A 13,339-nucleotide genomic window follows, 5' to 3' on the forward strand; every position below is an offset into this window, starting at 1 on the left:
ATGATGAGGAAGCTTTGGGTATAGTATAGATAGAGGTGACCGTTACAAAATATTGCAAATATATTTAATTTCACAGAATTGTACACTTAAGAATGGCTAAAATAATAATAAATGTTGGCTGGGCGCGGTGGCTCACACCTGTAATCCCAGCACTTTGGGAGGCCAAGGCGGGCAGATCACGAAGTCAAGAGTTCGAGACCAGCCTGGCCAACATGGTGAAACCCCGTCTCTACTAAGAATACAAAAATTAGCCAGGCGTGGTGGCATGTGCCTGTAATCCCAGCTACTTGGGAGGCTGAGGCTGCAGTGAGCTGAGATTGCATCACTGTACTCCAGCCTGGACAACAGAGCAAGACTCCATCTTGAAAAAATAATAATAATAATAAATGTTATGTATATTTTACCACAATAAGAATGTTACTCATTGATTTACCATTTGGCCCAGTTATCTCCTCCTAGCTACATACCCACAAGAAATGAAAACATGTTCAAACAAAAACTTGTCCATGCGTGTTCTCAGCAACATTATTCACAATACCCAAAATGTGGAAATAACTCAAATATTCATCAACTGATGACTGGATAAACAAATGTGGTATGGCCATGCAATAAAATATTATTTGGCAAATTAAAACTGGGAAATTCTAATAAGAATAATAGATTGCATCAATGCCAATATTCTCATTGTCCTCTCAATAAAGATGTTTTAAAAGTTTCTTGTGAAGAATACTGTCAAACAGCTTTCGGGGTGGGGTGGCAGAAGATAAGGTGAAGTTTTGGAAAACTTTGGGTATCAATTAACCATGCTTTTTCTGTCCCTCATTAGGATTAAATAGTGAACCACATCTATCTCATCCAGCACGATGAATTTTGGTACATTTTTTACAAATTTCAGGGTAGGATAAAGATAACGAAGTGTGAAATTCATATATTATTTTAAGTCATCTTACCAGTGAGTAGCTCTATCCATGTTTGGACAGTTTCTGTGGGTTCAGTTGCTTTGATGTGTTTCAGGGTTTCATCCAGTAAAACATCACCTGTTGGGCTGTCTGACTTTAGCAGTACCTTTGAGAAAAGGAGAAAGAAGGAACCCTGATTCCTTCACTTCGTTCAGGTTAAAATCTTTCAATATATCATGTATATGTTACTGGTTAAAAATTGCAAGAAATGTAAGGAATCATAATATACTGTCCCTGTCCTCAAGAAGTTTAAAATATAGTATGGAGTGATAGTGTGAAGACAAAAATAACATTTGAAGTGGGCCCTAGTGACAAACTGGATATGAATGATAATGGAGAAAAGTTTCAATAACAACTCATCTTGAGTCTGGAAACCAACTTTTGAAACCATTAATAAAGGTAGGAAACAGCTGGAGGCTCAGTGGCTCATGCCCGTAATCTTAGCACTTTGGGAGGCTGAGGCGGGTGGATCACCTGAGCTCAGGAATTTGAGACCAGCCTGGGTAACATGGCAAAATCTTGTCTCTATTAAAAAAATAAAAATTTAAATAAATAAATAAATAAACAAAGGCAGGAAAGTCAGAAAAGGAAGTCAGTTTTGGGGAAAGGTTGATAATTTGGTTTTCTTTATTTTTTGTTAAGTTTGGTTTTAAATGATATGGGATAGCCAAGCTGAAATTTCTAGCCAATACTTAAATATGTTTCTGGAGGTGGAAAAACAAGACCTGCCTAGAAATTTGAAAATTAATCTCATGAAGGTGACAGATGAAGCTATAAAGGTAAATGATATCTCTGAAAGGATAGAAAATCACTCAAGCGACACAAACTGAGACTTGGATGTTAAGGAATGGAGAAGTAAGGAAACAATGTATAGTCAGAGAAGCAAGAGAATAAGATAACAACAAAGGCCAAGAATGAAGAAAGTTTCAAAGGGAAAAAAAGTGTCAAATGCCACATACAGGTTAAAAGAGAAAAATAAATCAAAGACTGAAAAGAAGCTGGTGATACCTAAGAATGTAGTTTAAGTAGAGTGCTTAGGATGATAAAGAAGTTGTGAGTGGAAAAATTCAGTAAGAAAATAGATACAGGAGTATGGTTGGAAAGGACTTGCAGTAAATGGAAGGAAACAGAATAGTTATTGGAGAATAACCAGGGTTAATCAATGACTGACCTGACCCATATGAGTCCCTCCCCCTACATCATACTGTATTTCTTTTTTTTTTTTTTTTTTTGAGAAGGAGTCTTGCTCTTTCACCCAGGCTGGAGTGCAGTGGTGTGATCTCGGCTCACTGCAGGCTCCGCCCCCCGGGCTTCACGCCATTTTCCTGCCTCAGCCTCCCGCGTAGCTGGGACTATAGGCGCCCGCCACCTCGCCTAATTTTTTTCTTTGTATTTTTAGTAGAGACGGGGTTTCACCGTGTTAGCCAGGACGGTCTCGATCTCCTGACCTCGTGATCCACCCGCCTCGGCCTCCCAAAGTGCTGGGATTACAGGCGTGAGCCACCGCGCCCGGCCCATACTCTATTTCATAATTTTTTTTTTTTTTTGAGACGGAGTCTTGCACTGTCCCCTAGGCTGGAGTGCAGTGGCGCGATCTCGGCTCACTGCAAGCTCCACCTTCTGAGTTCACGCCATTCTCCTGCTTCAGCCTCCCGAGTAGCTGTGACTACAGGCGCCCGCCACAACGCCCTGCTAATTTTTTTAAAACATATTTTTCTTAGAGACGGGATTTCACCATGTTAGCCAGGATGGTCTCAATCTCCTGACCTCGTGATCCGCCCGCCTTGGCCTCCCAAAGTGCTGGGATTACAGGCGTGAGCCACCGTGCCCGGCTATTTCAAAATGTTATAGCTATAGCTATAGGAGGAGTTTATTTTTTTTTTTATTTTTTTTTATTTTTTTTTATTTTTTTTTTTGAGACAGAGTCTCGCTCTGTCGCCCGGGCTGGAGTGCAGTGGCGCAATCTCGGCTCACTGCAAGCTCCGCCTCCCGGGTTCACGCCATTCTCCTGCCTCAGCCTCCGAGTAGCTGGGACTACAGGCGCCCACCACCACGCCCGGCTAATTTTTTGTATTTTTTAGTAGAGGCGGGGTTTCACCGTGGTCTCGATCTCCTGACCTCGTGATCCGCCCGCCTCGGCCTCCCAAAGTGCTGGGATTACAAGCGTGAGCCACCGCGCCTGGCCATAGGAGGAGTTTAATCAACAGCATCCTAAGTGTGCTTTTTCTGCATAAAAAAGGAAGACAAAACCAGGAGCTTCCTATAACTCTTTGGACTACAGATACTTTGATTTCTCCCTCTTGCTATAGGATAATTAACCTGTTTAGACAATGGAACTGCTGAGTCAGTGATATTTATTTTATCTTACTACTCAAATCTTTCTATTCTTCCCAAATGTACTGTTGGTATTTGCCTTTCCATAAGCCATGGACGTTCACAGAGGATTCAGTACCTTTCTGTCTAGTAGTCGCTTCTTACGCATGGTCAGGGGTTCCAGATAGATTCGACCCCGCATGGCCAGCTCTATCAGGATGCCCCCTCGCAGGCCTGATGATATGCAGTCATTCCAGAAAGATGTGTACCCCTAGGAAAGGAGAAAAGAGAAGAGAAAGAATGTTTTGAGAGGAATACTAACTTCCAGCAGGCACCCTAAGAACAGGCCACTTTGTTGTGATTCGTTTCACATCATACTACATGAACTCAAAGCAAAGTATACAGTAAGAGAAGAGGATGTTTCTTTAATCCTCTTAAACACCCCCAAATATGATTTTGTCTGACTTCAAGATCTTTAGTGAATTCCCATGGTTTGCTGTCAGTCAATAAATGATGTGCAATTTTTTTTTTTGAGACAGTGTCTCGCTCTTTCCCCCAGGCTGAAATGCGGTGGCATGATCATGGCTCACTGCAGCCTTGACCTCCTGGGCTCAAGCAATCCTTCCACCTCAGCCTCCTGAGTAGCTGGGACTACAGGTATGTGCCACCATGCCTGGCTGTTTTAAAAAAAATTTTTTTTTGTAGAGACAAGGTCTTGCTATGTTGCCCACGCTGGTCTCCAACTCCTGGCCTCAAGCTATCTTCCCACCTTGGCCTCCCAAAGTGTTAGGATTACAGACATGAGTGACTGCACCTGGCTTGACATGCAAAATTTTAATTTTTGAGGAGAATTTTGGCTTTTTTGAAATCTGTTTCCATGACACTAAATTTCAGAGTGGGGTAAAATAAGTCAGAAAAAAGTAAAAAGCATTTGAGCTTTTAATTCTCCTAGATATGTTATGTATTAATTTGAAGTTCTTTTCTCTTTTTTTTGAGATGGAGGCTTGCTCTGTCGCCCAGGCTGGAGTGCAGTGACGTGATCTCGGCTCCCTGCAACCTCCGCTTCAAAGGTTTTTTTTTTTTTTTTTTTGAGACGGAGTCTCGCTCTGTCGCCCAGGCTGGAGTGCAGTAGCGCAATCTCGGCTCACTGCAAGCTCCGCCTCCCGGGTTCACGCCATTCTCCTGCCTCAGCCTCTCCGAGTAGCTGGGATTACCGGTGTGCACTACCACACCCAGCTAATTTTTGTATTTTTAGTAGAGATGGGATTTCACTATGTTGGTCAGGCTGGTCTCAAACTCCTGACCTCGTCATCCACCAGCCTCAGTCTCCCAAAGTGCTGGGAATACAGGAGTGAGCCACCGTGCCCAGCCAATTTGAAGTTCTTTTGATGGGAGGTATAGTAGAAACCCACTGTCATTAAGTGCCTTGTAAACGTTCTGAAGTACATTGTCCTCATCTATAAAATGCAGACACAAATATATATTTTCACAAGATTGTTGTGAGGGTTACATGAGATGCAATATATAAGAAAGCATTTAGTATAGTGCCTGGCATATAGCAGGCACTTAAAATGTTAGCTCCCCTTCCCTTTGTATAGGGAATATACATATAAGAGAGCCACTGGTATTGTCTAACAGCAGTAACGTCTAATTACTAATGTCTATTGAATACTTATTATATGCTAGATATGTGCTAATGCTTATTATGTACTAGATTTGTGCTTTTTACATGCACTATCTGACTATATCTTCACAACAACCCTATAAAGGAAGTACTACTACTAACCACACATTAAAGATGAGAAAACTAAGGCTCACAGAGGTTATGCAGCATAACAGAGGTCACAAAGCTAAATAGAGAAATTTTTAAGTGGTTTTTTTTTGGTGTTGTTTTACTGATAGATCATAGTTGTGCATATTTTGGGGTTACTTTTTTTTTTTTTTAAGAGACGGGTGGGGTCTTGTCTGTTATCCAAGCTGAAATGCAGTGGGGCCATCATAGCTCACTGTAGACTTGAACTCCGGGGCTCAAACAATTATCCTGCCTCAGCCTCCCGAGTAGCACAGACTACAGGCATGAGCCACTGCACCTAGCTAAAATAACTTTTTATTTAAAAATTTTTTTAGGCCGGGCACGGTGGCTCACGCTTGTAATCCCAGCACTTTGGGAGGCCGAGGCAGGCGGATCATGAGGTCAGGAGATCGAGACCACGGTGAAACCCTGTCTCTACTAAAAATACAAAAAAAATTAGCCGGGTGTGGTGGCGGGCGCCTGTAGTCCCAGCTACTCGGAGAGGCTGAGGCAGGAGAATGGCGTGAACCCGGGAGGCGGAGCTTGCAGTGGGCCGAGATTGTGCCACTGCACTCCAGCCTGGGCGACAGAGCGAGACTCCGTCTCAAAAAAAAAAAAAAAAAAAAAATTTTTTTTAATTCAATTTTCCTCTTTATTGGCTTGGAAGTTATGTACTTTTCTTTTAGAAGTTATCCTTGAAATTTTAACATGCATGATACATTAATTTAAAATTAACATAAAACCTAAATTTTAAATATTAATATTTTAACCACTCTTCTAGTTGTCCAGTATTTTTTTTTAGCCTCATAAATTAGATATCATCATCATCATTATTATTTTATACACGTAGCACTTGTTTAGATTTACACAGGTGCTTACGCATTTCTTTGCTCACTGTTCCTTCCTGTATCTCGGACTTCCTTTCTGGCACCATTTTCCTTCTTCCTAAAGTAGAATTTCTTTAAGTGAAAGTCTGTTGGAGGCAGTTTCTATTTTGCTTATCTGAAACGTCTTCGTATTTCACCATCATCCTTGAAAAATAGTTTCTCTGGACATAAAATTCCAGGTTGATCATTGTCTCTTATCACATTGAAGATAGTATGCCCTCCTCTTCCAGCTTCTAATATAGCAGTGAGAAATCTATCTTTCTTATTGATTGTGGTTTTGTAGGTGGTGTATCTTTTCTTTGGTCCTTTAAGATTTTCTCTTTTGGTGTTTTGCAGTTTTACTATAACATGACTGTGCATGAATTTATTTATTCTGTTTGGTATATGTTGTGCTTCCCATAACTGTGGTTTCATTTCTTAGCTTCAAAAATTCTCAGCTCTTAGGTCTCTAAGCACTTTGGCTCTCCTTTATTTTCTTTTTTCTTTCCTTCTAGGACTTCAGTCTTTATTAACTCCCTGTCTTTTAACCTTTTATATTTTCCATTTGCTTGTTCTCTGTATTGCTTTCTGGAGAGTTTTTGTTTGTTTCTGAGACAGAGTCTCACCTGTCACCCAGGCTGGAGTGCAATGGCAAAATCTTGGCTCACTGCAACCTCCACCTCCCAGGTTCAAGCAATTCTCCTGCCTCAGCCTCCCAAGTAGCTGGTATTACAGGTGCACATCACCACGCCCGGCTAATTTTTGTATTTTTGTGGAGACAGGGTTTTATCATGTTGGCCAGGCTGGTCTTGAACTCCTGACCTCAGGTGATCTGCCTGCCTCCGCCTCCCAAAGTGCTGGAATTACAAGCATGAGCCACGCCTGGCCTCTGGAGAGTTTTAAAAAAATATCTGGCTTCCTATTTACTAATTCAAACTCACCCTGAGATTTTGATTTCAACAATTTTTCATTAGTAAAAGTTTTATTTAGTTATTTTTCACATTTGTTTGGTGATTTGTGATTTTTTGCTATTTTGTTATTATTTTATTTCTTTAAAAATGTCATATTTTTAGTCTGATTATTTTAATATGGGACAATATATGAAGTCCTTGATATCTGATAATATCTGAGGACTTTATTTGTCACTTCTTCCTTGTTTGTATGTTTGATGATCTTTGATTAAGAGGTTCACGTTTAACATTTTGTGAATTTATGAGATTCTAGAGGCCTAAATTGAGGACATCTTCCTTCAAAGGGAAAGATCTGTTTCTGCTGAGAGCCAAGTACAGAGGGATTATGGGAGTGCCACACAACTGGGAGCATATTTAAGCCTAGTTTCCCCACTTTACCTCAACCATCAAGTTTACTCCTGACCAACCAACTCCTGAATCTCAAGACTGATTTGGTAATTTGCCCCAGGGTAATTTGATCTTCATGTTATCTTTATTGATCACCTCTTGGATTTTAATTTTGGTGTTTGGGGGCCCCTTGAAGATTATTTCTACTTTCCAAGACTCAATAATACATTAAAAATTAAGCTTATTCAAGACTTAATATCTGACCACCATACTGCCAGGGCTAGAGGACCTCTAATTCTATTTGTCCTGCTATAGCCAGGACAATCTTTAACATCGAGTGTAATGATATAACTCCCTACCCTCATGCTTAAAAATCTTTCAAACATTTCCTCTCAGCCTTCAGGATGGAATCCAAATGGCTAATGTAGGAGGATCGCTTGAGGCCAAGAGTTGGCTAGCCTTTGGGAACACAGTGAGACCTTGTCTCTAAAAACAAAACAAAACAAAAGTGGCTATTCACTAGTCTTTTCTTTTTTTCTTTTTTTTTTTTTTTTTTGAGACGGAGTCTCTGTCACCCGGGCTGGAGTGCAGTGGCGCAATCTCGGCTGACTAAGCTCCGCCTCCCGGGTTCACGCCATTCTCCTGCCTCAGCCTCCGAGTAGCTGGGACTACAGGTGCCCGCCACCATGCCCAGCTAAATTTTTTTGTATTTTTGGTAGAGATGGGGTTTCACTGTGTTAGCCAGGATAGTCTCGATCTCCTGACCTCGTGACCCGCCTGCCTCGGCCTCCCAAAGTGCTGGGATTACAGGCGTGAGCCACCGCGCCCAGCCCACTAGTCTTTTCTTTGGCCTCTTTCCCCTATTGGCCTTTGCACACACTGCTCTGTTGAGAAGAACCAATATTCTTCCTTCCACAACTCCTCCTTGTAGTTAAGCATTAAGTACAGGGGTCACATTTCCACATAACCTTCTCTAACATTGTTTACTTCTCCACTCCACCCTCTGGATTAGGTTCTGCACCTGGGTGTGCCCATACATCTCTCATAACTTCTATTATATCATATCGCAATCAACTATTTCTCCTGACCAGACTACAAATTCCTTAAGGAAAGAATATCCCTTATGCCTCAAAAACATTTTTGAAAGCATAAATTTATGCTTAAAAGTAAATGTTAACCTGGCAAAAGCTCAGCTTGAGCCATAAAGTATTCCTTAGACATCTCCAAATTTCCTGAGGGTCTGATCTTTGACTCAAGGTTGGGATTAGTTCCTTCCCCTGCCTGCCTCATGGCTACTCCAAGTCATATTTGTTTTTTTGGTTTTGTTTTTGTTTTGAGACAGGGTATCGCTCTGTCGCCCAGGCTGGGGTGCAGTGGCATGATCTCATCTCACTGCAACCTCCACCTCCCTGGTTCAAGCAATCCTCTCACCTCAGCCTCCCAAGTAGTTGGGACTACATGCGCGTGCCACCACACCCAGCTAATATTTGTATTTTTAGTAGACATAGGGTTTTGCCACGTTGCCCAGGCTGGTCTTGAACTCCTGAGCTCAAGTGATATGCCCACCTCGGCCTCCTGAAGTGCTAAAATTACAGGTGTGAGCCACTGTGCCTGGCCTCAACTCATATTTGTGACTCCTCTTTAAGGAAGGGGTAGGCTTTTTTTTTAGGTTAACACTTTTTTTTTTTTTATAGTTTAGCTACCTAATTAAAGTTAAACTATAACTTCCTTCAGAACACGTAATTATGTAGGCATTATTTATTCTGGTAATAAATCTTAACAGGTGTGCAAACATTTTAGCCAATATTAAAGCAACTGGAAGAAAGTTTTCTTTTGTTGTCTCATTTCCTCCTGACCATGTAACTTCTGTTTCAGTGACAGTGACATCAGATTGTCAACAAAACTATAAATGAGAAGCAGTATAAAGAAATGATGAAGATCAGGATAAAGAAACTACATTTTTGAATGTCACACTTTCCTATTGTAGCATCTCAAAACATATAAAACTTTCCAAATGAGTTTTTAACTTTTTTATCAAGAATATGCAATAATAGACAAAAGTATAAAAACATATATGTAGGGCCGGGCGCGGTGGCTCACGCTTGTAATCCCAGCACTTTGGGAGGCCGAGGCGGGCGGATCATGAGGTCAGGAGATCGAGACCACGGTGAAACCCCGTCTCTACTAAAAATATAAAAAAATCAGCCGGGCGTGGTGGCGGGCGCCTGTAGTCCCAGCTACTCGGAGAGGCTGAGGCAGGAGAATGGCGTGAACCCGGGAGGTGGAGCTTGCAGTGAGCCGAGATCGTGCCACTGCACTCCAGCCTGGGCGGCAGAGCGAGACTCCGTCTCAAAAAAAAAAAAAAACAAACAAAAAAAAAACATATATGTAGAGTTTTAAGAAAATAATTATAAAACAAACACCTGTATAACTACAAGAAAGAGACTGGATTTAGAAAAAGAAAATAACTGAGAAAAGAGAGAACATGATAGTAAATGTCCCCCTGTACTGTGGGTACATATGACCAATAAAGACTATAATACTGTCATCTATAGTAGTATCTTAGAACAGATTGAAACAAATTTAGGTGCAGAATAGCCTGGAGGTAAGGGAAAATACAATTATTTATATTTAAAGGTCATTTTCCTCTTAGTGTATCTATCCAACTTAGTGAATTCTCCAGCCATTCATAATAAAGATTCTATATTAAAGGGCCAATGCTTTGGTATGTCTGAGCAGGAAGACCTAGCACGTACATACTAAAGTTCACCATTTGATCATTAAATCTCATTACCAAAGGCTATCTAAAGAAAATTTTAGGACCTACCCAACACAGATGGAATTGCACATTGTCTCATGACTAATGGAGAATCTCAGATGATTTGCAGAATAAGATATTCAGATAGTGGATTTTAATATACATCTGTAGGCCAGGCGTGGTGGCTCACACCTGTAATTCCTGCACTTTGGGAGGCCAAGGTGGGTGGATCACCTGAGGTCAGGAGTTCGAGACCAGCCTGGCCAACATGATGAAACCCCGTCTCTACTAAAAATACAAAAATTAGCTGGGCGTGGTGGCACGTGCCTGTAATCCTAGCTACTCAGGAGGCTGAGGCAGGATAATCGCTTGAACCTGGGAGGCGGAGGTTGCAGTTAGCCGAGATCACACCACTGCACTCCACCCTGGGCAACAAGAGCAAAACTCCGTCTAAAAAAAAAAACAAAAAAACTGTAGGCCCAGTGTGGTCGCTCACGCCTGTAATCCCAGCATTTTGGGAGGCTGACGTGGGTGGATAACCTGAGGTCAGCAGTTCAAGACCAGCCTGGCCAACATGGTGAAACCCCGTTTCTACTAAAAATACAAAAATTGGCCAGGCGTGGTGGTAGATGCCTGTAATCCCAGCCACTCAGGAAGCTGAGGCAGAAGAATTGCTTGAACCCCAGAGGCGGAGGTTGCAGTGAGCTGAGATCACACCACTGCACTCCAGCCTGGGTGACAAGCTTGAAACTGCATCTCAAAAAAAAAAAAAAAACTGTAAAAAAGAAAGAAAAATCCCATTATAGAAATGTATACTTTAGGCTGGGTGTGGTGGCTCAGGCCTGTAATCCCAGCACTTTGGGAGGCCGAGGCGAGTGGATCATGAGGTCAGGAGATCGAGACCACCCTGGCTAACACAGTGAAACCCCATCTCTACTAAAAATACAAAAAATTAGCTGGGCGTGGTGGCGGGCGCCTGTAGTTCCAGCTACTCAGGAGGCTGAGGCAGGAGAATGGCATGAACCCAGGAGGCGGAGCTTGCAGTGAGCGGAGATTGCGCCACTGCACTCCAGCCTGGGCGACAGAGCGAGACTCCGTCTCAAAAATAAATAAATAAATACAAAGAAATGTAGACTTTAGAAAGTGAAAGTGTTCTAGGATCTTATCCCCTCTAGAGGATCACTATTAACAGTTTAATGGGTACTTTTCTAGATTTTTATATTCATATTCTATGTTTACACTTATTATTTATAGAAATGGCATTACACTGAGTGGTAACTTTTTTCATTAACCCATTATTTTGGGTATCATTCCACATCAGTAAATATACTTCTTCATCCCTTGTAATGACTGCATAGTACTGCATTTTAGATGCACTATAATTTTATCTTTTTTTTTTTTTTTTTTTTTGAGACGGAGTCTCGCTCTTTCACCCAGGCTGGAGTGCAGTGGCGCGATCTCGGCTCACTGCAGGCTCCGCCCCCCGGGGTTCACGCCATTCTCCAGCCTCAGCCTCCCACGTAGCTGGGACTACAGGCGCCTGCCACCTCGCCCGGCTAATTTTTTGTATTTTTAGTAGAGACGGGGTTTCACCGTGTTAGCCAGGATGGTCTCGATCTCCTGACCTCGTGATCCGCCCGCCTCGGCCTCCCAAAGTGCTGGGATTACAGGCATGAGCCACCGCGCCCGGCCTTTTTTTTTTTTTTTTTTTTTTTTTTTTTTTTTGAGATGGAGTCTGGCTCTGTCACCCAGGCTGGAGTGCAGTGGCGCGATCTCAGCTCACTGCAAGCTCCGCCTCCTGGGTTCACGCCATTCTCCTGCCTCAGCCTCTCCGAGTAGCTGGGACTACAGGCGCCTGCCACCACGCCCGGCTGATTTTTTTTGTATTTTTAGTAGAGACGGGGTTTCACCGTGGTCTCCATCTCCTGACCTCGTAATCCGCCCGCCTCGGCCTCCCAAAGTGCTGGGATTACAAGCGTGAGCCACCACGCCCGGCCTTTTTTTTTTTTTTTTTTTGAGACGGAGTCTCGCTCTGTCGCCCAGGCTGGAGTGCAGTGGCATGATGTCGGCTCACTGCAACCTCCGCCTCCCGGGTTCACGCCATTCTCCTGCCTCAGCCTCCCGAGTAGCTGGGACTAGGTGCCGGCTAACACGTCCAGCTAATTTTTTGTATTTTTAGTAGAGGCGGGGTTTCACCGTGTTAGCCAGGATGGTCTCGATCTCCTGACCTCGTGATCCGCCCACCTCAGCCTCCCAAAGTGCTGGGATTACAGGCTTGAGCCACCGCGCCCGGCCACTATAATTTTATCTATCCAAGCCCCTATTGATGTGCATTTAGGTTGCTTACAGTATTTTGCTATTATTAAAAAATGTTGGCTGGGCATGGTGGCTCAAGCCTGTAATCTCAGCACTTTGGGAGGCCATGGCGGGTGGATCACCTGAAGTCAGGAGTTTGAGACCAGCCTGGCCAACATGGTGAAACCCAGTCTCTAGTAAAAATACAAAAAAAATTAGCTGGGCATGGTGGCCCGTGCCTGTAATCCCAGCTACTCGGGAGGGTGAGGCAGGAGAATCCCATGAATCCAGGAGGCAGAGGCTGCAGTGAGATGAGTTCGTGCCACTGCACGCCAGCCTGGGCGGCAGAGTAAGACTCCATCTCAAAAAAAAAAAAAAAAAAAAGTAAAGAAGTATTCATTTGTGTGTGTATTTCTGTTGAATACCTAGAAGAAAATTCTGGGTCAAATACTACACATATTTAAACTTTAAAGATTGCACAATGGGAATTCAATAAATTCAGACAGTCAACACTTTATGCTGAATTTCCACTTAGTCAAGTATTCAAAGTGCCCTTCCTTATTCAAACTTCCTTGAAGACACACCTTAAAACAACTCTGAAGGTTAAAGATCTTAAAAGTTGCCTGCTTGGCAAAAAAAGAGGAAAGAAGGGCCGGTGGCTCACGCCTATAATCCCAGAACTTTGGGAGGCCGAGGCGGGCGGATCACCTAAGGTCAGAGTTCGAGACCAGCCTGGCCAACATGGTGAAACCCTGTCTCTACTAAAAATACAAAATTACCCAGGCGTGGTGGCGCATGCCTGTAATCCCAGCTATTCGGGAGGCTGAGACAAGGAGAATCGCTTGAACCCGGGAAGCGGAGGTTGCAGTGAGCTGAGATCGCACCATTGCACTCTAGCCTGGACAACGAGAGCAAAACTCCATCTCAAAAAAAAAAAAAAAAAAGAGGAAAGAAAACAAAACAACTTAAAGCATCATTAAAAACTATGCTCATAAGGAGTTTTTAAAATAACAGAAAATACTTGTGATAAAGTTGAATGAAAAATAGCTAGATATATA

The 13,339-nt window shown here is 42.7% G+C and overlaps 1 protein-coding gene across 6 annotated transcripts in view; it reads right to left on the reverse strand.

Annotated features, from left to right (window-relative positions):
* The window catches only part of LOC134734253 (HORMA domain-containing protein 1), an 84,369-nt gene that overhangs the window by 19,101 nt on the left and 51,929 nt on the right, over nt 1–13,339 (reverse strand). For all 6 annotated transcript variants that reach the window (XM_063626081.1, XM_063626082.1, XM_063626079.1 and 3 more), the window contains 2 exons: nt 3,412–3,543; nt 951–1,065 (listed from right to left, as the gene is read on the reverse strand). In XM_063626081.1, coding sequence (XP_063482151.1) covers nt 951–1,065; nt 3,412–3,543 — 247 coding nt within the window. The remainder of the gene's footprint in view (nt 1–950; nt 1,066–3,411; nt 3,544–13,339) is intronic.

This window comes from Symphalangus syndactylus, chromosome 12 (assembly GCF_028878055.3).
Source record: "Symphalangus syndactylus isolate Jambi chromosome 12, NHGRI_mSymSyn1-v2.1_pri, whole genome shotgun sequence".
In the NCBI taxonomy this organism is placed as follows: Eukaryota; Metazoa; Chordata; class Mammalia; order Primates; family Hylobatidae; genus Symphalangus; species Symphalangus syndactylus.